The following is a 21,757-nucleotide window of genomic DNA, read 5'->3' as shown; positions in this document are numbered from 1 at the left end:
AGTGTGTGCCTTAAATTTGCCTCATTCCTTGAGACTCCTTCCATTGAGTTGACACAGCCCTGAACCAACCCATGAAGGAGCCTGAGATTTTGCTTCTCTAGTCTAAAACCACAGGAATTTACCATGTGAAAAAAAGAGTTTGTTTTTTTTTTTTTTAAGAGTTTTTAAATAAGTGGACATCACTGTACTGTGATGTATTTGCTCTTTATCGGGCCAGATATTTATTTATGCCTTAGTGTTGCATGGTTAAAGTTGCATGTGCGTTCAAGAAATGGAGATGGTAGCCACCCCTTAGAAGGTATAGTGGTTAATTTAGGCTGCAATACCACAGACAACTGATACCTGAATGACCCTGCTTTGGAGTACCTATCCATTCTTGCAGTTTTCTCCATGTGAGTTTTAGCACCCCTGCAGATATATGGCTGAAAATTAAGCCAGTAATTCAATATATATAGCTGCAGCTCGTGATTTGGTTATAGAAATGCTAGCGCTAGCAAAAAAACGGGGTGAGTATTAATATGCAGTTTAGACAGAGATCAAACCTGTCAGCAGCAGCCAAGTCTTGCACAAACTGGAAGTGATTGTGGAACCTCAACCTTTTAGCTCCTTTCTTCAACCTGAGAGATGCAGCTTGATGGAATGGTGAGTGAAGTGCAGGGCACCGTGGTGGGTGTGACTTTGCTGTAAAGAGGCAAAAATAATTAACAAATGGAGTCAAGTCTGGCGCAGTTGGGTTGAGTGGCACTGACCTTGAGCATCCTGAAATCTGCTCTCACCGAGGCAATTAGTGGCTGATTCAAAGGGCAGAGAAAGCAGCCAGGAATTGAGAAGGTATAAGACATGCCACAGTCCCATTTCCTCAGACCTGAATGCTTTTCCTACTGCAGACAATAGGAACAATGCGGGGAAAAACTGGGACAAAACAAACAATATTACCAACAACAAAGTGAGAATATTCTACTTACTACACTGAATATTCACATGTGTTTGCCTGATATTCCCATAGACAGCTATTTTGGCTACAGCTTCTGATAAAATCGATATAGTAATTATGTCATGCACTGTTATTAGCTTAACATTTGAGTAATTCTAAATAGCACCCTGTTCGGTTATGTCCTCACGCCAGTAAGGAATAAAACATTAAGAAAACTGTGGGAAGTGTGAAAATAACTTTTTCCCTGGTGTTGCAGAAAAAGCAGACCAAGTAATTTCAAGAATTGACTTTAACTGCAGCAAAAAGCACACAGTATAACTAGTTATCCATCATTTTGATTTATATTCAGCAGAATGTCACAAATTCGAAGCGGAAGAAAGGTAACAATTAAATGTAAGGGTGACGGCACACTTGGTACCCCTTCCCCATCACAGTTTTGTGTGGAAAGGGTTAAACATTTTGTTTTGTTCTGGTGACAGTGCCAACACATGTTGCAGGACCCTAAGCTCTGGTCTCCACAAGTTCTAGACTGTTCAAGGTGCTCGCATGGATTTTCCTACATTTTTTGCATTCACCTCACTTTTTATCAGCGAGGATCATCCTGGCATCCCTCATATTGCCTTATCTTATGCACAGCTGTGGAGGAACCCCTCCTTGATCTCCTGCTAAGCACTCTGTAGGAGTCCATTGCCCGAATTCACACCTTGCCATGTCCATACTACACAAGGTCCACTAACCAGCAGGAGTTGTCATATGCCACAGCTATCACTGACATATTCTTTAGTGGTGATGAAGTAGATCACTGCATCGAAGTGTGCATGTTTGGTAAGTCTTCATTATCACAGCAGGTAAACTGCTGAACAGTAAGGGACAGAGTTGGTGAAAAAGACTGAGAGCTGTTTGTTTGTCTTGGGTTGCTAGTACACTTTCTCACAAGCAGTGATAGGTTTTAATCAGAATATCTCAGGGTTAGTTATTACTCAGGAGGCATTTCTGTTTAAAGCAGAGTTATATTGAAAGGTTTATGGCCGCAACCTGTGCAGAAATCTAGTTCAAATGATTCTGAACATGCCTGGGGTCATCCTGACCTACCCACAAAGGACAGGGCCTTGCAAAGAGAGAATGTCACCTACGAGAAGAAGAAAGTCTGTATCTGCTTTCAGGATACACCTTACCGAGGAATAAAGACATAAAAGAGTTTTATTGTGGCTTTTATTGTATAAGAAAGGTATCTCACAATGGGAACAGCTTGGTTCCCCAGAGTGCATCTATATCTGTGTCTGCTGTCACTGAAGAATAACTGCCCAGGCACTGTGCTTGGACTTGCTTCCTAAGAAGATCCATGAGCAGGTACTCAGATGCCAACAGCCCCGTGGACAGCTCGTGTTGTGCCCACCGAACATTTATCTCCTTCATAGGAGACAAATAGCAAGTGTGCAAGCCCAGGTTAACAGGCTTTACATCATGAACAGATGGCATTTCCTCAGTGCGTGAGAACTGTGCCCTGGGATGGTCACGATGCCTTCACAGGACAGCTTGGCCCCTCCTGCTTGTGTCCATGTTGTCACAGCTCAAGATGTGCTCCCTAAAGCTGGTGGCTTTTAGGACAGTTTTAGAGGGGACTTGCACAAGCACTTCAGCTCTTACAAGGATGAGCGGGTGTTACCATTCCTCCCAAGCCACGTACTTTGCACCTGCCTACGCAAAATGGGTTTTGGCAAAGCTCTCCTCCCCTTGTGTTTCTCAAAAATTCCTGTTTGCAAAAGCCCTTTCCTGCAATCCAGGTGTATCTCCTCCCACTATCATCTAAACTGTCAGAATGTACAAATATATATGATGATTTGGTCAGTGATGGCTTCTTGCCCGGACAAGGTAATGCTGAACCAACCTCTGGTGTGTTTTTCAGCTCACGTTTGGAGACCTGCCTCTGACACGGGAGGTGATGCTCTCCATACGGTGGCAGGGGAGCATGTGCTGGTGCCCAACATTTTCTACCCACCAGCTGGTCTAATCGCCCTTCCTGAGCCTGTTGTGATGCTGCCTCCCACTCCAGATTTTAGATAAGCTCAATTGTTGGGGGACCTAAAACTCAGGTGCCTACAAGTTTGATCTAAATCTAACATCAGAGCTTAGGACCCTGCCCCAAATCCTCACAGTGTGTAGGTTATTCACATATTTTCCTTTCTTGTCATTTCTATTACAACACCTTTTCCATGAACATCCAAATAGTTAACAATGCCCACCAGCCTTAGTATATTAAAAAACAGCAGCTGTGACAGCTTCGATGTAATTTTCTGAGTTAAGTTACCTTCACTGTGTTACCTGTTCTTTAAAATATTTGCTATTTTAGCTCTAAAACCACTTTAAAATGAAATGTCCAAAAAGCTAGCAGTTTTCCAGAAGTCCTTTTTTTTTCTTTTTTTGTGGTGCAGGAGAATATACAAAGAACCTTGGCGAATAATTAAACATTCTAATTTGAGATAATCTTTGATTAATGAAGGAGCTGCTTTCGAATGCTCTTCTCTGTCTCTAATAATTGATCTCTAATTGTCCCATCTAAAGGTTATATATTGCCTTTCCTCATGATTTTGTCCTCCTAATGCCTTATAAGTCAGATACAGCTATTAGCAATGTTCATTAATTCCTCTTGAAAATGCTGTGAACTTTCCAATTTGAAATAATGCTTTATAAAACCAAGTTTCATTTTGTACCAGTTTTGAGTCTCTGGAGAAAACCACACCAAGAGATGTCACAAAAATGATGTGTGATTAAATTATTCTATTCTAAACTATTTTAGAATTTATAAACTATTTGAGGATGTTGGACAGAGCAGGTGTAGGAGGATAATTTAATTAAAAATAATGGCACAGGTGCTTTTTGTTCTCTTACTGCAAGTAAACAGCTAATGGATTAGCAATTAAGTGTGTGCTGTCTAAGTGGTAAATGCATTTATGCAAAAATTGGAAAAGTATGGAATTTAGGATCTGGGGAAATGGTCGTGATGATAGAAAACTTCTGCTTGTTTCAGAGGGATTTTACTGGGATCTCTAACAAGCTGGGACAACTAAACATATTTACTTAATTGCTTACCTAACTGAGAGATGAGGCTTCTTCACAGCACAAGTTGTTAAGTCATTCCTGTAATAAGCTGCTTTTAGCCTTATTCTATTTCAGTAAGACAAAACCTTTTAATCTGTTGCTTGGCAGGCTTGTCTGAACTTCTCAATTTTTCCTACTAGACATGAAATTATGTACCCCAGATATTGGTGTGCGCCTGGTGCTTGACCATAGAATTACAGCACCAAAGCCTTGTAATTTCCCAGCACATTTTCTATTTTGATATTAAAAAAAATGCAGAAGGTGCTTGCTTGAGCACAGATATTTATAAATATATCTATTTAATATAGCTTGAAAATGCTTTTTCTTCCCTTTACTCCTGAATTTTTCAGACTAATTTCATTAAAGTGGAATGCTTATTTGTGTGCTGTTTTCTCCAATTTTGGCTTAATTGTTTCCAGTCTGTACAGCCTGGCTGTCTGGATATGTTTATTACTGAGTAAATGTATTCTGGAAGGAGAGATCCTGACTAAATTGCTGGAAAGAAAAATTCTACAATCTGACCTTATCAAGACAGGATCCAGAAGGTTCTTATTTTTCATTTTGACTGTGGACTGTTTGCAAGGAAAAAAACACTCCAAAGAAGTTAACTAAAGTCTATCACAACAGTCATTGGTGCTGGGAGAAAAAAAAGGTGCCATAAATGGCTTATAATCCATTCTGCAGAATTGCAGAAAAAGTGTTACATATCTTGTAATGATACCAAGCTATTTTCTTCTGTCTTTGGAAAATACAAATCTATTCCACGCAAATGCGCTTGGTATTTAGGGAACCTTCTAATATACTTTAAGTATATGATAACACAGAATGAGCGTACGGCATCGAAGTATGCAATAATATATTTTGAGTGATCTTTAGCAACTCTCCTGAGCATTTACGACTTGCCAGAGGGAAATGCACTTTCCAAAGTTCATGTGCAGTCCCTGTGGAGACTTGTAACCTTCCTCAGAGCAATTCACCACAAACTGATAGGTCTGATCACAGCACAAGTGAGACAGTCAGTTTAAAACGCTCCTGAAATGCTCTGAGAATACTAATAGGAGCCCTGTGACTGCTGAGTCACTGCCTGGAACCAGGGGTTCAAGCAAAGGGTTATTTGGGGATTATAAATAGCTGTAGGAAGTCGGGTATTGGCAAAAGCTTCATTTGAGAGCTTGCCTGTCTGGTCCATGGTCTGTTTTGCTGCATAATCAGTTTATTAGTGAATCAAAGAAAGATAAAATCTTTGGTTAGGAAGGACTGGCAGGTTCAAATCTGGGGCCGCGGAGGGAAGGGGTAGGTGTATGGATATTAAAAAGCTCTGAGTGGCATGGGAATCTGTATTTGTTCTTCTAGAAAGAGTTTGGTACTTATTTGTCATTCCCACAGAACCCGCTGGGCTTATGACTAAAGGGCAAGGTTTTGTCTTCACCCCTGTCCTCTTGCAAGAGCGATGCTGTGCCCCGGTGGCCTTAATGCAGGAGCTTGGTGGATTTCTTGTGTTATTAGATATTAAAGTATTTTTCAGGAATTTTCAGCTTTGCCAAAATATCCACCATTGTTTGAATGCGTGCTTCTAAACCCCATCTGATAGAAAGCTGCAGAATGGACTTCTGATCACAGACTGTGCATGAACATATCCCCTTCCCAAGACACCGCTGGTTCTTTATGGTGGCCTCCCCAGTGTGTCACACACTGCTTTGCTGCCTGTCACGATCCTTTATGTACTATTGCTTCCTCTGCTGCTTCCAGGCCGTCAACAGCTATGCTGTTTAAATCAGGTATAGCCCTTTGCAATTTCAGCTATTGGAGGGTCTGGATCATTGTGGTGCTTCTTACTAATCAATACTATGCTGTGTGATGGTATGAAATGCATCATAAGAGACATAGTACACAAATATTTAAGAAAAAAAGAAAGCTCTCATATTGTGGGAAGCCTCTTGATAACGTCTTGTCGTTATAATCCCTTTGCATCTGGCCTGTAGCTAGTTTCTGATTCCTCCTTTCTCAGAAACTCTTTGACCACAGGCAGGAAACACGCTACAAGAAGATGGAGAAGTTGGCAACTGTTCTGTACTGTGAGAGTCCAGATACAGACCTGGTCGTTTGGTAGGTGAGGACCTGCAGATGAAATGGTCGCTATAGAGAACAGAGGCTGTGTCTGATACACCAACACCTTTACCTTTCTTTGGGAGGACCTTGGAGAAAGAATAGTTGGGCGATTTTCCATAAATCCACTCCCAAACCACTCACATTTATTTTTAAGAAGATTATGCAAAATGTAGCAAGCAGCTGCCATGTGAGAAGTGGGTGCCAGGTCCCCCATTTTGCTTTAGGTCTCTCAAATACCCCCTTGGCTGTTGTACTAGTGACCCCTCAGATAGGGACACACACATCCCCCCCTCCTGTCCCTGCATTTGGTAAAAACAGCTTAAAATGTCCTCGCTGTCCAAAGCAAACGTTAACATCAAATATTTGACTGGGGGGGTGGAAAGCTCTTATCCTTTGGAAAACGTTAAGATAAACAACAGCGATAAAACATTCCTTATAGCAAGAGGCTTTTAAAACATACGTGTATGTGCTTGGAAATACAAGGGAGGGCATCAGAATATTTTTCTTAGTAGGAGCTAACTTGGAGAGATACAAGGAAGTTTCATCTATTCAAAAGACGTTCTCTTGCTGTTGCAACTACCACGGAGTTATCAAAGCTGGGGACAGTTACTGTTCTTGGTTTTCTGTACATGGAGACCACTTGACCCTGATTCCCTTATTGTCCCTCTCTGGGAATTACTATTATTAGTGCTGTGGAATAGTTCTCCCTAAATGTAACTGCAAAAAAGTAAACAATTTCTTATTTCAATTCTTAACTTTTTTTTTTTCCCCAGAGACTCTATTTTAAGAATAGATTTCAAAGGACAAATACTATGTTCGAAGCCTAAGAAAGAAATGAAAGTCATAGCTGATACAGAGCCTGAAGAAAACCAGTATTAGGAGCAGGTCACATAACAGGGAAAAAAGCCATATGTATTTAAGGAGGCATACCTAACAGATCAACTGAAAAGAAAGTGGGGAAAAGTGCTTAAGATCAGCAAAAAGATTTCAGGAGCTTCCTTTGTCCACCCAAAAGGCAGCCAGCAATTTAGCAGGAAATACTAATAACTGCTCCATTAATTAAAAAAGGAAACAAAAAAAGAAAAACAATCAAAAACCCCACCAAAACAAAACCAAAAGCACAACCCAAACAAACCAACAAAACCTAAACCAAACAAAAAACTCACAAACAAACAGAATCACAAACAAAACAAAACAAAACCCCACAACAAAACTGGATCATAATTACAGAGGGTTAACTCTCTGTAAGGTAAAGCTTAATGGACCGAGTGAGGGTTTTTTTCAGTCTTGACCAGAAGATGAAATTCTGAATTGCACAACCAGAGTGACACAATGTTGCAAATAGAGCAAATATACATTTTTGCCTCCAAATCACTTCAGAAGCAAAATATCACTCTCTAGGGTTTGGGAGGGAGGAGATCAAGGTAAGAGCAGGTGTGGGGCATCCTCATCAAGAAGGGTTTAAATGTGGCCTGAGGTAAAAAATGAGCTTTTCAGGCAGAGCCTGAAAGTGTTGATGGGGTGGAAAGAAAACAAAACTGATAAGAAAGTTGGTGTAGCAAGCTCAGCAGAATAAAGAGGAAGGTTTTATGCTGTTGTTTACCAAGCCGTTGCTGTTGGGCCTGGGGTGAAATGCATCATGTCATGGTGAGGTGCAGATGGCATGCTTTAAAAAAATAGCTGTGGGGCTAGCCTTGTAAATACAGCCAGGCTGGATTTTCCAAAGCAGCTGTGTGCTGAGCAGGGCTCTGCTGCAGGTGCAGTGTGTGCTGCTTGGCCTTGCTCCTCCTTTTCAGGATGTAGAAACCCCAGGGTTTTCCTGCTCGAGGGTCTTCTAAGCCATCTCATCCTGGGTAAGACCTGCCTTTCTTTTTTTGTTGGACAGAAACCTTTGTTTGCTGGATCATTTTACATTCCTGACATCGAGGTTGCTCTGGGCTAGCAGTACCAAGGTAATGACCTTATGGACCAAGTGTCCTGGCACTCCATCTGCCATGGGGTTGGTGAGTTTCAAGGTACCCTTGGTTGTTTGTTGTTGTCATATGTCTTGAGAAGAAGGCACACATTTTGTGTGTTTATTACATGTTTTATTTCCTTCCTGTGGGAAAGCTTACATCATTTATTTGAGCCAAGGGACAAGGCTCCTGTGACAAGGGCTTGAACGTGCTTTGGTGAGCCTGGGGCTGGCAGTGTTGGAAGGCAGACAGGTATGGCAACTGGTTAGGGTGAAGGATGAGATGAAGCAGTATCAGCATGCTCACAGATGTGTCTGGCAGCGCATGGCTTAACAAGGTTAAGCACCTCCGAACAAGCCAGAGAAGCTGCTGGTATGAGAAATGTGTTTGCCTGTCCACCCCTTAATTTCTTCTCTGCCTTGTGTACCCCATAGCTCAGTTACAGGCAGGCAGAGCTTGTATTACTACAAAGCTGCATGTCCTTTATATAAAAAAAATACAGACCACTAGATTAGTTCTACAGTTAAAAAAAAGTACCAAGGAGAAACGTTTGCTGATTTTTGAGCCTCAAATTTAAGGGCAAAGATTTTGTATATTTTTTTTTTTTTTCAAAAAAAATGTTGGAAGTTGGGAAGGGGTCAATATTCCTACTCTCATGAAAGTCTGCAAATGTATGGTCTTTGCCAGCACAGCTGCATTCCTGCCCCCATTGACAAGGATAAAACTAAAGATGTTTTTTTCAAATGAAAACACAGTGGGAAAATTTTCACTCTACCATTTGTATGGTTTTATTTCCAAAAGCATGATGAAAAGTTACAGTGTATTTCAGCTTAATTTGACATAAATGGCCAACCAAACCAGAAGTAAGTACCTTTTGGGGGTGAGTTTAACACTGGGATCCCTCTTGCTTCAATAGCTGAAGTGCCTCAACCTCCTGCTTCTCCTTTTTGCCCCAAATTCCTGAGCAAATTTCTTGAACAGCAGTCCAGTTGTCTTGCTGGTGGAGTAATTGAGACAGCTTAGTGGGAAGTCCAAAAATCATTTGACAGGGTAAAGATACTGTAAGAACTGATGGATAGAGGTTAGTGTTATTTTGGGTCAATGTTAAGTGCTTTGTGTGGTTGTGGGGTATTTTTTTGTTTGTTTTTCCTAGCAAAGAAAAGGAAACGTTACTGTTCAAGAGTGTCAAATATATTGGTGCTTACTGAAAATGGAAATCTAGATAACAAATGCATTACTGCAGGGGTTGTGCACACAGAATATTGGGATGGACTTATACTTCTAAATTATATTGTTAGTCCACAGCTCTGACCGTTTGCCCCTATGTCTCTCCTCACTGTTTTGTTGTTGTTGTGTTGCAGGTGTTTTTTTCCCCTGAAAATTCAGCAAGAACCTATTTTTGTTGTTTTCAGATGACTACGGTCTAGCTATATGTAGGGATGGGTGTTGTTCAAGCTTGAATGGAGAGGACTGGGCTAGCACGTGGGCTGGTCTGAGATAATGTTTGTGGAGAGCAAAAAGAGATATCAGCTCTTTTCTTCCCTAATTTCACTTCTAATTCTTCTGCTTTCCACCCTGGCAAATCCATGCTCTGTTTAAATCCCCACCACTCCCTCTGCCATATGGCTGTGGACATTGGTGGCTTCTACCTGTTACGCTATTGATCTACTCCTTTGCAAAAAAGTTTGGTTTAAAAGCATTTTCATTGTAATCATGTGTGTATTTTTTTTGCCTATAAGGGAGAAAGGTGCCTTCTTAATTGAGCCAGAGCTTTAAGTTTTGCCATGGTGACAAAGGGGGGAATATATATGTATGTGTGTGTGTGTATATAGGTATATATATACACACACACACACACACACACACACCTACCTGGTTTTGGTTAACCCTTGGAGGTCATTTGGTCAGTCACTGTGCGGGTCAGAGTCTGGAGGAGCCAGCACGTGACTGTGGCTGTTTCTTCATGCAACACCGAGTATTTGCACAAGAATTTCATCATCCCCCCTGAAGAGCGGCTGCCAACTGCAGGGTAACGTGGTTTCACTCTGGAGGGGAAGAGATGAGTTTTATATGTAAAATTACTTTTAACGCCGAAACATTTCTTGACATGGAGGTCAATATGTGCCTAAATTACTTGAAGTAACTGAGTTTATTATAATTCCTCTCTGTCACATTCCCTTGCTGCAGCTGTGACACTGTGCTGTGTAACTTATTTAATTATACACTTGTGCTTGCTGCTGCGTGTCTGTAGCTGGGTATGCTATGAATATTTAGATTTTTCTTTCTCTGCAGTTCTGTAATTTCAACGAATTCACTGAAGTGTATTTAACCTGAAGTAATCTAGAACGTGTGTTGCTTTGGGCTGTGCTTTTTTTAGGAACTTCCTTCTGCAAAAATATATTCACAAAAGCAATTTCATTCGTGTAAAGACGGGAAGGAGAATCAGCCCTTACAGGCTGTGCATTTCTACAGTTTTTTCTTTGTTTGTTTTTAAAACAACTTCAATTCACAGTGCTATTGGTGCTTTGGGTGGGTGTATTTTGACTCAATTTTCCTTCCAAAGATTTCATTTGGACACTAATTTGGAAACGTCAAAGGTCCAGGGGTTGAGCAGCATTTAGCAACCTGGTAAACAGCTATTGGAGGGCAGAAAGTGCAGCACATGCTATTCCCATGCTTCAACTCCTTTTTTTTTTCTGAGGATATTGATACAGCTTTCTAAGTAGCGATTCATTGTGTGCCTGTCAGCACTGTGCTGGGTAGAAAGACTTGTGAGTAACATCCTGGAATATTTTAAGAAAATTATTAAAGGGGGCGAGGGGACTTTTTTATTTTAATAAAGACATCAAGATACAACTATAGATGCAGGGTAGATCTATTAAAAAATATTGTAAGTGGATCTAAAAATAGGATAAAATATCATTCCTATAATTAAGTCTAATGGACCTTCCTGTGTAAGTTTGATAAGATGGCTTGTTAATGTTCAAACTTTTTCTATTTAGCCAGTAAATATGCATAAAGGACAAAACACAAATAATCACCCAGATATTTGTGTCGCTTGTGTTTAATTCTCATTCATTGTCTTTTATAGTTTTAAAATGGGAGATGAAGTAGTGGGGCTGATATCTCTGCTGATAAAATATGTAATAATGACTGTTTTCTTAATTTAAGTTGCATATGCTCTTTTTGAAAATGAAAGATTGCCAGTAGTCAATGGTGAGTTCTTTGCATTGAACCAGTATGCAGTAGAGGCAAATGAAGTCAAATAGTGCAAGGAAGTTTCAATGACAGGTAGAAGTAAACACCTGAAGGCTTTTTTCAGAGTAGGTGGTGAAGGGAAGTTATTTATCTTAAAATCTTCATTATTTTTGCTCTAAATAGAGAGTATTTGTTGCAGATGCTGATTATTTTTACTTTAAGTTCTATGAAAAAATCCTGGTATAGAATCATGCTTATCAGAGTGGGAACTACATTTTGCATTGATTGGCCTGAATTTTAATTTGAAGAGGATACAGAATATAGTTTTGAGTTAAATTAAGGTAATTGAATGGGATAAACGTGTGCTGTTCTTACACAAATGTATTCTTTTATACATATAGAAAGTAACAAATTATTGTCAAGCAATCGCATGGGACTCTATTCTCCAGCAATTAAAAAATTTAATAGTGCCGCTTGGCGTGGAAAAGAAAAAGAAATCAAACAAAAAAAACCAACAACAAAATAAAAAAAACACCCACAACACACAAAGATAACCAACCAACCAAAACAAAGGTGAAGCAATTCTGTGGTTCCCTCTCTATGACGCCTAATTCCCATTCAAAGGACAAAAGTACTTTCTTATTCTGGTCTCAGAATTGGATCTCTGGGATTTCATTCCCCAATAGGATTTTGATTGATTCTATTTTAGTAGTTTTATCTTATTTCATAATGTTTGTATTAAATCAGATACCTCTGAGCACTTAATCATTTTTAGCTTCTAGATCTTTGTATTTAATATTATATTTGCTGTCAAAATTTAATAAAAATAAGAATCACAATAAATGTAAGTCATTGATCATATACAGCAAACTACTGCAATGACAGGGAGCCAAAAGCCTGATCCAGAAATCTTTGTCTGTAATAGAGACTAGTATAGACTTCAGTGGGTTTTGGGTCAGGCCTTGAATGGAAACAAAATGGCCTGGAATATCATAGCCATTAATCCACTGTAATAACCCTGTGTCATTATTGATAAATAGTGACTAGTAAGACAAATGGGAGGATGTTGCACTGTGTTCATCTGGCATAAAACAGAGAAGCTACAGACCAGATGAGAGGGATCTGGTGTATAAAACCAAACTGTCTTTCAAGAACCCTTGTCATCCATCTCTTGATCCTAAATTGCAAGGGAATTAGCTAGTGTTGCCTGAGTGGGTGACAGGAGACAAAGGCTGGAGGCTCCCAAACCTTCCTCATAGGCTGCATCCAGGAGAGAACACAGGTGAGGGCAATGCCAATGCTGCACTGTCCCCCTGCTAGGGAACGGGGGAGCTGAGCGTCACTGAACAAATATCCCTGACTCAAGTGAGTCATCTGTTTACAGAGATTAAAAGGCCCTTTCACTTACGTCAGGAGCTTTGTCACTGAGGAGCAAAAAAATTCCAGGCATTAATGTGAGAGGAAAGGAGGATGACTGGGTAGAAAAGATTGCACAGACCCTGTCATCTTTACATCTGAAAGGAGACAGTCATAAAAACCTGATTTCCAACTCCTTCTGCAATGATTGTTTCCATAATTTGCATTAAATGCTCATTATTAACAATAGAGGACTATGTCTTGAATATGTGTGTATGTACTGAACGTGCTTTGGTAGCATCTTTGGGATTGGGACTCCTGTGCTAGTGTTGTAAATCAAAGAAATAAGCCTTTGGAAACAAGAAGTGTTCCACTTTTCAACTGTTGATCCCAGTACTGCTTGAAAATAAATCCTGATTTACTGATTAAGTTGGGTGTGATGATTCTAGCCAACTCAGCTGCTTTAGCATCACACCCAACTACTTGTCCAGGTGAAGCCCTTTGTCTTCTAGAAGCCTTGAAAAACACTGAGAACCAAGCTGTTAAAGTTTATTTTTTCAACCATTTTTGCCCTTTTATTTTCCTTTTTACCAGCTAAGGGATGATTAGGATGAATGAGTGGGAATGATAAATTTGGTGACAATGAGGAGGTGTGACCACCCTGTGTGGAGATAACACAAAACAAGGATATCTCCAGTACCTCCCAGGGGCTGGTGAACATTAGCTATTGAAAACAGCTATCTTAAAAAGCTCTACTGGCTATTTATTTATTTTATTTATTTTTTTAAAAAAACTGTACACGCTGGTGGGAGAGGAAGAATTGCTACTGTGTGAGCTATCAAGTCTGAAAGGGAAAAAGAAAATGTTCTTATCATAAACTAAATGACAGCCTATCAAACCAGCTAACTAGCATCCTGCTGGCCACTTGGCTAAAGTATAAACAGGTTTGGATTAACTGGCTGTAATGAGGTTGTGCTATCTAGGGGCTTATATTTAAATATCACTTTTCCTTCCCGTATGTGTTGATGAAGCTCTTCTGGATGGTTTTCAGGCACTGGCATAAAAATTTTTTTAAAAAAACTAATCTGCATTTATGCATTTGTACCATAAAGAATAAAGACAAAAGTGTCATAAGGGATTTAATTTTTAACAATGTCTGTAACTGGGAACATACCCTGATGCTGACTCTCAGAACTGCTCTTCCACAAAAGCGCAAGCTTGGTTAAGTGGGAATGAATGTAAAGCTCAGCTGGCTGCAACCCACATAATCATGTGTTGTTCTCTCCACAGCTTGTTTCTGGATAACCATCAATAATATACTATTGGTTATAAGAAAAGAGAGCTGGTACTTATGGAGGGTACATACTTTAAGAGTTTTCTTTCGCAGAGGGAGAACGCTATATTTTCTAGTGACTCTATGTATATCATGTGCTAAATTGTCCTATTTCTACCTATGACCCTAGAGTTTCTCTGTTGCACCAAAACTCTTGGGGATGTTAAAAAGGCAGATAATATTGTGTGGTCTAACTACAGGGTTCCCACCAAGTGACTGGTGAGCCTCCTGCAACAAGTCGCAGCGGGCAGCGCCGGCCAAGTTTTGCCCTCAAGTACAGAGCATGTGTCATAAATTTTCTTTGTCGATGGATCTGCAAAGCCAGGTGCACAAATGCTGTGTTGAACGTACCTGTGTCTCTGAGCATTACAGTTACAGGACTATTCTTCTTAAAAAGATCAATGAGCTTGTAAATTTTGTGGATACATTTTCGGATATTCTGTTAGAAACTGTGGTCTGTCATGTTTGCTGCATGACTTGGGCTTCTCTCTTTTTGCCAGACAAATGGAGCTATAACACCAGGATATTCATTGTAGCTAGAAGGAAATATTAATTCAAGGTTCTGGTCCTGAAAGCTCCATTTTAATGGTATGTTTCTTTGCTCTGCTCTGGTATGTGAACGTGGCTGTACACAAACACTCTTCCTATTTCAAAGAAAAGCTGAAAGATGCTGAACCTTGTACAGCCTGGAAGCAACTTCGGTGTATCTGTGTACCTGCTATTTTTAGGAGCACAGACTGCAGAAACAATCGCGCTGCCTCTGGCTTTGAGATCTCAAAATTGTGAATGACACTTCAGGGTTTGTAACTGCTGCCGGGCTGGTGGGAGAACTTAAAAGCTGCTGATATAGCTTAAAATGGGAACAGCATTGTATCGGGGGAGGGGGGGAAGATGCCTTGGAAATACTTGAATTGATCAGTTTTCCCATTCTATTCAAATACTTCACTTTTTAAAACCTTCACATCAAGTCAGTTTGGGTCTTGACTGATGCAGCTTTAGTGTCTGCTTATCAGCCACTGGTGAATATGCAGACTGCAGAAGCTAAACTGTGGCATTTTTCATTTTTAAGGTGAAATTGAACGACTTGAAAATGGATCCATCTTCTCCTGTGTTACCAGCAAACATTTTAGAACAAACTGCCTTGCGGCTAGGATGCAGTCCCACAGACAAGGAACTTGCTTTTCACTTAGATGAAGAAGATGAGTTAAAACATCTTCGTCAATGTTTCTTTATCCCAAAAGTCAAGGATCTGCCTCCAAGTAAGAATTGTAATTACAGCGGGGAAGTGGGTGGAAAGGGTGGGGTTTTGCATCTTCCACATGTGTTTATCACAAAACCTTGGAAATCATTGTCACTTACGAGATAATTGAGCAATTGCAGTTGCATCTGAGCAGAGTGTGTCCCTGATGTTGCTAAATCAATCCATCAACTTATTCGAGCACCAGAAGCTTTATGCTCTCATTCCCATCCTGAATAAAATGTGAGGATACAGTACTTACACAGTGCTTATGCTGTCAGTCAGCTGCTTTGAACAATATAGTGACTGATTGAAAATTACAGGCAGAAGCTTCTCTATCTAATGGTGTGAAACGACAATGTAGCTTACAATAGTTCAAACTAGTTGCTTCCTCAGTATAATATAGTTTGATATTATCTATCTAGTTACAATTATTTTAGTTAATCAAAGAGATGGTACATGCGCTATATTAGTAATAAGGCATAAATGTTAGTAGTAGAGATTATTTTCTTCTGGGGGCTGAATAGAAGACTGTGCCTTAGAATGAATAATTGATCTGAGTAATTAATACTGAAACCTTTTAGTTGAAGATCTTTCCTAATTTCCTCATGAATTGTCTATGAATAGATAACTGTACCGTGCGAAATGGCTCTCAAGATTTTCCCCCTCATTCAAGGTCTGTAGGTTGTTTTGAGGATGTGGTGGCATGCCAGGCCATGGGTGCAGGGATAGCTTTGATTTATTTAGAGAGGACCTGGTGTGCACTCCCAGCCCAGAAAAACTACAAAACATTTCCATGTAGTTTTTTTCTATACCTGCACCTGCTGGTGTGTCTGGTCAGAATTATGCAGAGAAACCTGCTGGGAGCCCCTGTGGAGCCAGCAAGGTCCTGGGATCTTCTCCAGCTTCCCAAGTCCTGTCTGGGTTTATTTTCTGCTCACATGTCAAGTACACGAGGAGCAGAAGCTGTGCCTGCTCTGCGGTCCCTGGTCATAGCACGCGGGAAGCTGAAGAAATGGCATATTATTGCCTTAGATGGTGAATGTATATAGGTATAGTCTTTCTCCTTTTATTATTTTTTTCGCCTTGGCAGAAAGCACCTACTAAAAATTAAAGGAAAAAAAAGAAGTCACAGAACTTATTGCAAAACATTTTCATCTTCTAATAAATGCAGATTCAATTTTCTGCAGATATTTTTCTGAAAAGAACAGTAGTGGTAGTACGTGAAAAATTACAGGTACATTGACCAAGTTATATCCAGTAAAGATCTGTGGTAGAAAATGGTACCAATTGTCTGAATTTCTGGACATCTTTTGAAAGTAAAGTATCTTTGTCTTCAGTATGTTTCTGCCTAGCAATGATGAATGTTGGGAATGCAGCCTGCTCATGCCCCTAGGACACGGGGGTGATAAATCTTAGTGCTCTATGGACTAGTGATATTGGCTTATCTTTCCTCACATTTAAATCCTTGGGTTTTGCTATTTATATTATTCAGAGTGGAACTGGACACTTTACAAATATTTAAACTAGGCGCTTCCTTTGCACGAAGGAGATTTTCTCAGCCTGTCTGCCAAAAAAGGGTTTTTTTTCTCTCTTTTTCCCTGGTTGCTTACAAGCGTTTCTTAAACCCCATCTGTTTGTTTATGACTATTCTGTCCTGAAAATCAGTTCTGCTGCCACTGTGTTGCTGGTGCACCATCCCCAGTGCAGTGTAGGTACAGGAGATGCAGAACATCCCTCAGAAGCTGGGGAGAAGTTGGACTCCAGCTGTGTCTGTGGTTCCAGCGTGCCAAATGTCTCTCAAGAATACGAAAAGTCACTTTTCAGTGTGCTGTCCCAGCAGCTTCAGATTAAAGCATCTGTCTTCTGAGAAGCATATAGAGGTTGTGGTACCCCTGTGGCAGTTATCATTGCTTCCCTTCCAACTTCCATTATTGTTTGTTTTTCCATAACTATAATATTTAGATGCAGAGACTGCTGATATTTATTTTTTTTTCCTCCCAGTTACTGTAATATGTAGTGCCGAGACTGTGGATATATATGTTTTAGTGAAGATAAGCAGCCTACAAAGTTGTACCAGTTGAATAGCACAGAGAACCCATCAATCCTGTGTTGCCAAATTGAGGGCTTTTTGCCTTCTCTTTTTCCCTTGTCTCTGTTCTCTGTGCTTCAGCTGTCATCAGGAACAGCTTACCCACTGAAACACAGCAGGGGTGTAAATATATATATTTATTTATGTTGTGTGTCTATACCATAGAGACAGATCTCCCATGACATTTATCTGAGCACAGGAGCGGATCCCAGATAACGTGCTTCTGGAGATAAATGTCATTACAGATATTAGCCATCAAATATTCTTTATGTATTTACATAAAACATTACAATAAGGTTTTAAAATGAAGCCTTACAAGAAGCAGATGAGAATATCCATAGGAGACAACTGTAAGATGACGTACATAAAAATATTTAGAAAGTAATTATAATAGTTTAATTTAGTTATCAACTTCTAAACTGTCACAGCTGTTTATTTGTTATATCAATCAAGTGGAAACCACTAGCAGACTAACTCTGGTAAATCTTTGAATTTTTATGTTCAAGCATGAGGGACGAGGCTCAGGTGAGCAAATAGGAAAAGATGACAGCAGAAGATTTAAATAGGTGTTTGCATCTCCTCGCTGACAACAAAGCTGCTTTAACGCTTTTTTGGTGCACTGGGGGGAAGTAGGAACGACTGGATTGCAGCTGGGCACCAAATCACCAATCTGATTAAGGCTATGGCTTGTGCTTTGTCATCTTGTAAAGGAACAGAACATTGTTTGGGTTTCTTGGGGATAAAAAGGTGTCCCAGACTGAATGTGTTGAGCTGTATTTCCCTGAAGAGATGGTTAAAGGTAGTGGTTAATCATGAATCTGGCTCTTTGTTTGGAGGGCTTGTGAGGGGGCATAGGAAGGTGTGAAAGAGGTGATCTTTTATCCTTCAACAAGGGATAGGACTCAGATAGCATATAAACAGATTTAGTCCTACCTTTCTGGTTAATAGAAACTTTGTGTTTTTCCCTTCTGTTTGGACTGAATATTTCTGAAAATTAACTTGCTTTTTCTTTAAGGTTTAAAAAGTATAGAAATACATCCTCGATGTAGGTGAATGGGTATATTTAGTATGCAAATTAATGTATGTTATAAGATCTGACTAATCTGAGTAGGCGTGAGAATAATTTATAATGTATCTAATTAATCCTAATGTAAATTGTTGTTCCTTTTTTAATATATTTTTTAAAGCTTTTAATCAGGCTACTGTAAGAACACGTTTCAATAATTATCTCCTGTTTTGCACCAGTCATTATTTCATCAATTGTGCTTATTTCCTATTAGAATATTTCAATATGTATTCAATGTTAACAGCAGCTCCTCCAGAAATAAAAAGGGCCAATACTGTGAGAGATGAAGGTGGTGTAATTTGGGGAAAGACAATTGCAAGGCTGAAGAAGACAAAGGCTTTACTGTAAAGATTATCACTGTGACTGAGAAAGTGTTGGAGCACAAGGGTGTGTTGTGCTGGTCAGAAGTTGTGAAATGATAAAGATGCTGCAAAAAACAAACCTGTTTTCTGAAGCAGCAGTGGTTCAAAATGAGTCTTAATGATGTCAGAGAGGGGGAAGTAAGAGGCTTTTTGCGAATAGGGCAAGATTACAGCCCAGTATAGAGTTGATAACATGCCAAAAAGAAAAAATATCCAAAATAAGTGATGTAAAGGTAAAAAAAAAACATATTGAAGAGGTAATGTCACTCTCTCCAAGAGTGACCCAAGAGGCATTTTTATTTAGAGAGGATTGTGGTGCAAGAAAAAGCTAACTTGTAATTCCTTACCTGTATGAATGCTTGACTGGAGCATAAAGAGTATTAGTGAGATTTAGAGCTTTCAAATTTGTGCGCAAAGGTCCTACTTGCTTTTCCCAATGAGACAGTATTATTGTGTTTCTTGATAGGAAAAGAACTGTTAATAGAACCAGTTTAGGAGCATGGATAATATTTATGCCTCTCTGTTTTAATTCATATTAGAATAGAGATGAAAACCAGATATAGTATCTGTAAAACAGATTAGGCTCAAATTGCTCCTTGACTTGTGCTTTTTAAAAGCTTCTAAAACTTTAATTAAGAAATTACCCGCGTTGTCTATATGTCTGAAAAATGTGTTTCTGGTGAAGTTCAATGAAGTTGGCAATTGTTAGTGCAAAAGGTAGTAAGAGACCTTTTCCAGGCATCTAATCTATTTTTCTACAGCCCTAACAGAAAATTTTCACAGATGGCAATGCAATCTTATAATTCATTTCTAGGATGTATCTTAACATATTCATTAATTTGATTTGTCTTCTGAGGTATATTGACTATATTTAAGTAAAATATATTTAACGTTACCTTTTGGGGCATTGTAATCATATGTATAGATGACTGTAAGATTACTTACTACTTCTAGAAGGTCACCATCATTTGTCCCTCCAAGAATCTCTACCATGAGAAATAATAGAAAAAGGCAATATTTGGATTGATAGATGATGACATGGGGTAATTAGATTGTTCAGAACCTCACTAGAGCTATTATTTATAAATTTCTACTGCCTTGCTTTTCTCCTAATCATTGAAAGGATTTGTCAACATAGATTTACCCCTCCTCAGAGGATGACATGAAGTGCAGCCCACAATGTATGCCGACAAGACAAGAACTTTTGAGGCTGCCTTAAAATATTCACTGCAATGACTACGTTTTTTCTAAATAGCGGTTTAACCATGCAGGAAGACCTTATATGAAAGACACAGATTTACTTATTCTTAGCTTTTATTATATGCGCGATTCAAGTAGTTTCATGACTCGGAGTAGGAATGTATTAATGATGGAATAAAAGTGGATAGCCTGGTCAGGAAAATGCTTTCTCTTCACTCACTGTTCGTTACAGATCTGACAAAAATCAGTGCCAGCTGCTGCTTTACACACAGCCCCAGAGACCTGGAGATTTAATACTTCCTGAACTCACATTAGCTCCAGAACAGTTATCAATGAGCTAAGCCAAAAAAATGCAGGAGGACAAGGGGAAATATCTGCTTGCAAATTGCGTGTCTTCCTCCTTAGACTGTACTGGGCACTGGTGAGGTTGCAGCTCAAATCCTGGGTTCTGTTTTGGACCCTTCGTGACAAGAAAGACCTTGATGTGCTGGAGTGAGTTCAGAGAAGGGAAGGGAGCTGGTGAAGGGTCTGGAGCACAAGTGTGATGGGGGGAGAGACTGAGGGAACTGGGGGGTTCAGCCTGGAGAACAGGCCTCAAGTTGCGCCAGGGGAGGTTGAGGTTGGATCTTGGGAACAATTTCTTCCCAGAAAGGGCTGTTGGGCATTGGAACAGGCTGCCCAGGGCAGCAGTGGAGTCACCATCTCTGGAGGTATTCAAAAGATGCATAGATGCCTTTTTAAGGACATGGGTTAGTGCCAGTGTTAGGTTGATGGCTGGTCTCGATTATCTTGAGGGCCATTTCCAACCAAAATGATTTCGTGATTCCCTCCACAGCTGATCTGAGCCTGGCAAATGGAGAGGAAAGCTGCATATACTTCATTGGGAATTCTCTTGGGCTCCAGCCAAGAAAAGTTAAAACTTACTTGGATGAAGAACTGGACAAATGGGCTCGAACGTGAGTACACTGCAGGGTATTCAAGATGCTAACCTGTGCATTGATTTTATTTTGGGATCTGTCTTGGAAATGCTGGAATAGAAGAATAGAGTGTTAAAACCACCACAACCCCAGAGTAAAACATGTTCAGTGTTTCACTACTGCTATTTATATCTCCTTTAAAGGTATGAGCAGTAAAGCAAACAGAAAACTTCCAGCTGTGATAATCTGTGCTGTGAGGAAATATAGGGAGGCAGAAGAGGCAAAACTGATTCTGCTAACTGGGCAGCCTTGTTTCAGTAGAAACAGTCTAGATGGAGGCTTTACAGTGTAAATGTGGAAACTCTGTAGCTGCTGATTCCCTTATTAATATATGAGTGCTGTGGGTTAATAAAAATGGCTTAGTGTTTCCTATTAATTACTTGTATTTTTAAAAGTGAGAAGGTTGAGAATGAATGGGAATGAATCTGAACTTTGGGAAGCGCTCGTTCCTCCTGGTTATTCATTCAGCACACCACTACAGTTTCTCCAGTCATTTGAAAAAATTGCAACCCTGTCCATTTCTGTTTGATTATCGTACTTTATCAGGGAAACAGCTGAGCTCTTTCAGAAGGTGAAAGTCAGATAGCGCTCTTATCTGTTAGAGTGATGCACTGGGAGTGTAAACATATCGCAGCTCCTTCACTGTACCTTTGCATTGGTTCACTTCCATTCTTATGTTTGTCTTTGCTACAGTGGAGGATGTTTGTTTGTGTGTTTTCCTCAATGATAATTAAAAACCCAAAAGAAAAGAGAAGGCCTTCAGTAGCTGTACCTAAGGGGGAAATGTGGCTGAACATGATTTTAAGACATGAGGAAAGAGGTAGCAAATCTAGAAAGGC

General features: G+C 39.8%; 1 protein-coding gene across 8 annotated transcripts in view; it reads left to right on the top strand.

The window, feature by feature from the left end:
- KYNU (kynureninase) overlaps positions 1-21,757 on the top strand; it is an 86,417-nt gene that overhangs the window by 19,065 nt on the left and 45,595 nt on the right. For 2 of the 8 annotated variants that reach the window (XM_065070307.1, XM_065070310.1), the window contains 2 exons: positions 15,054-15,243; positions 20,777-20,897. In XM_065070307.1, coding sequence (XP_064926379.1) covers positions 15,075-15,243; positions 20,777-20,897 — 290 coding nt within the window. In that variant the 5' untranslated portion in view covers positions 15,054-15,074. Of the gene's footprint in view, positions 1-7,653; positions 7,996-8,027; positions 8,146-10,037; positions 10,127-10,716; positions 10,869-15,053; positions 15,244-20,776; positions 20,898-21,757 lie in introns of those variants that run through there. The other 6 variants (XM_065070309.1, XM_065070304.1, XM_065070303.1 and 3 more) reach the window with 6 other exon arrangements.

The sequence above is a fragment of the Columba livia genome, chromosome 7 (genome assembly GCF_036013475.1).
Source record: "Columba livia isolate bColLiv1 breed racing homer chromosome 7, bColLiv1.pat.W.v2, whole genome shotgun sequence".
In the NCBI taxonomy this organism is placed as follows: Eukaryota; Metazoa; Chordata; class Aves; order Columbiformes; family Columbidae; genus Columba; species Columba livia.
Note: the sequence above shows the minus strand (reverse complement) of the source record. Positions and strands in the feature narration are given on the sequence as shown.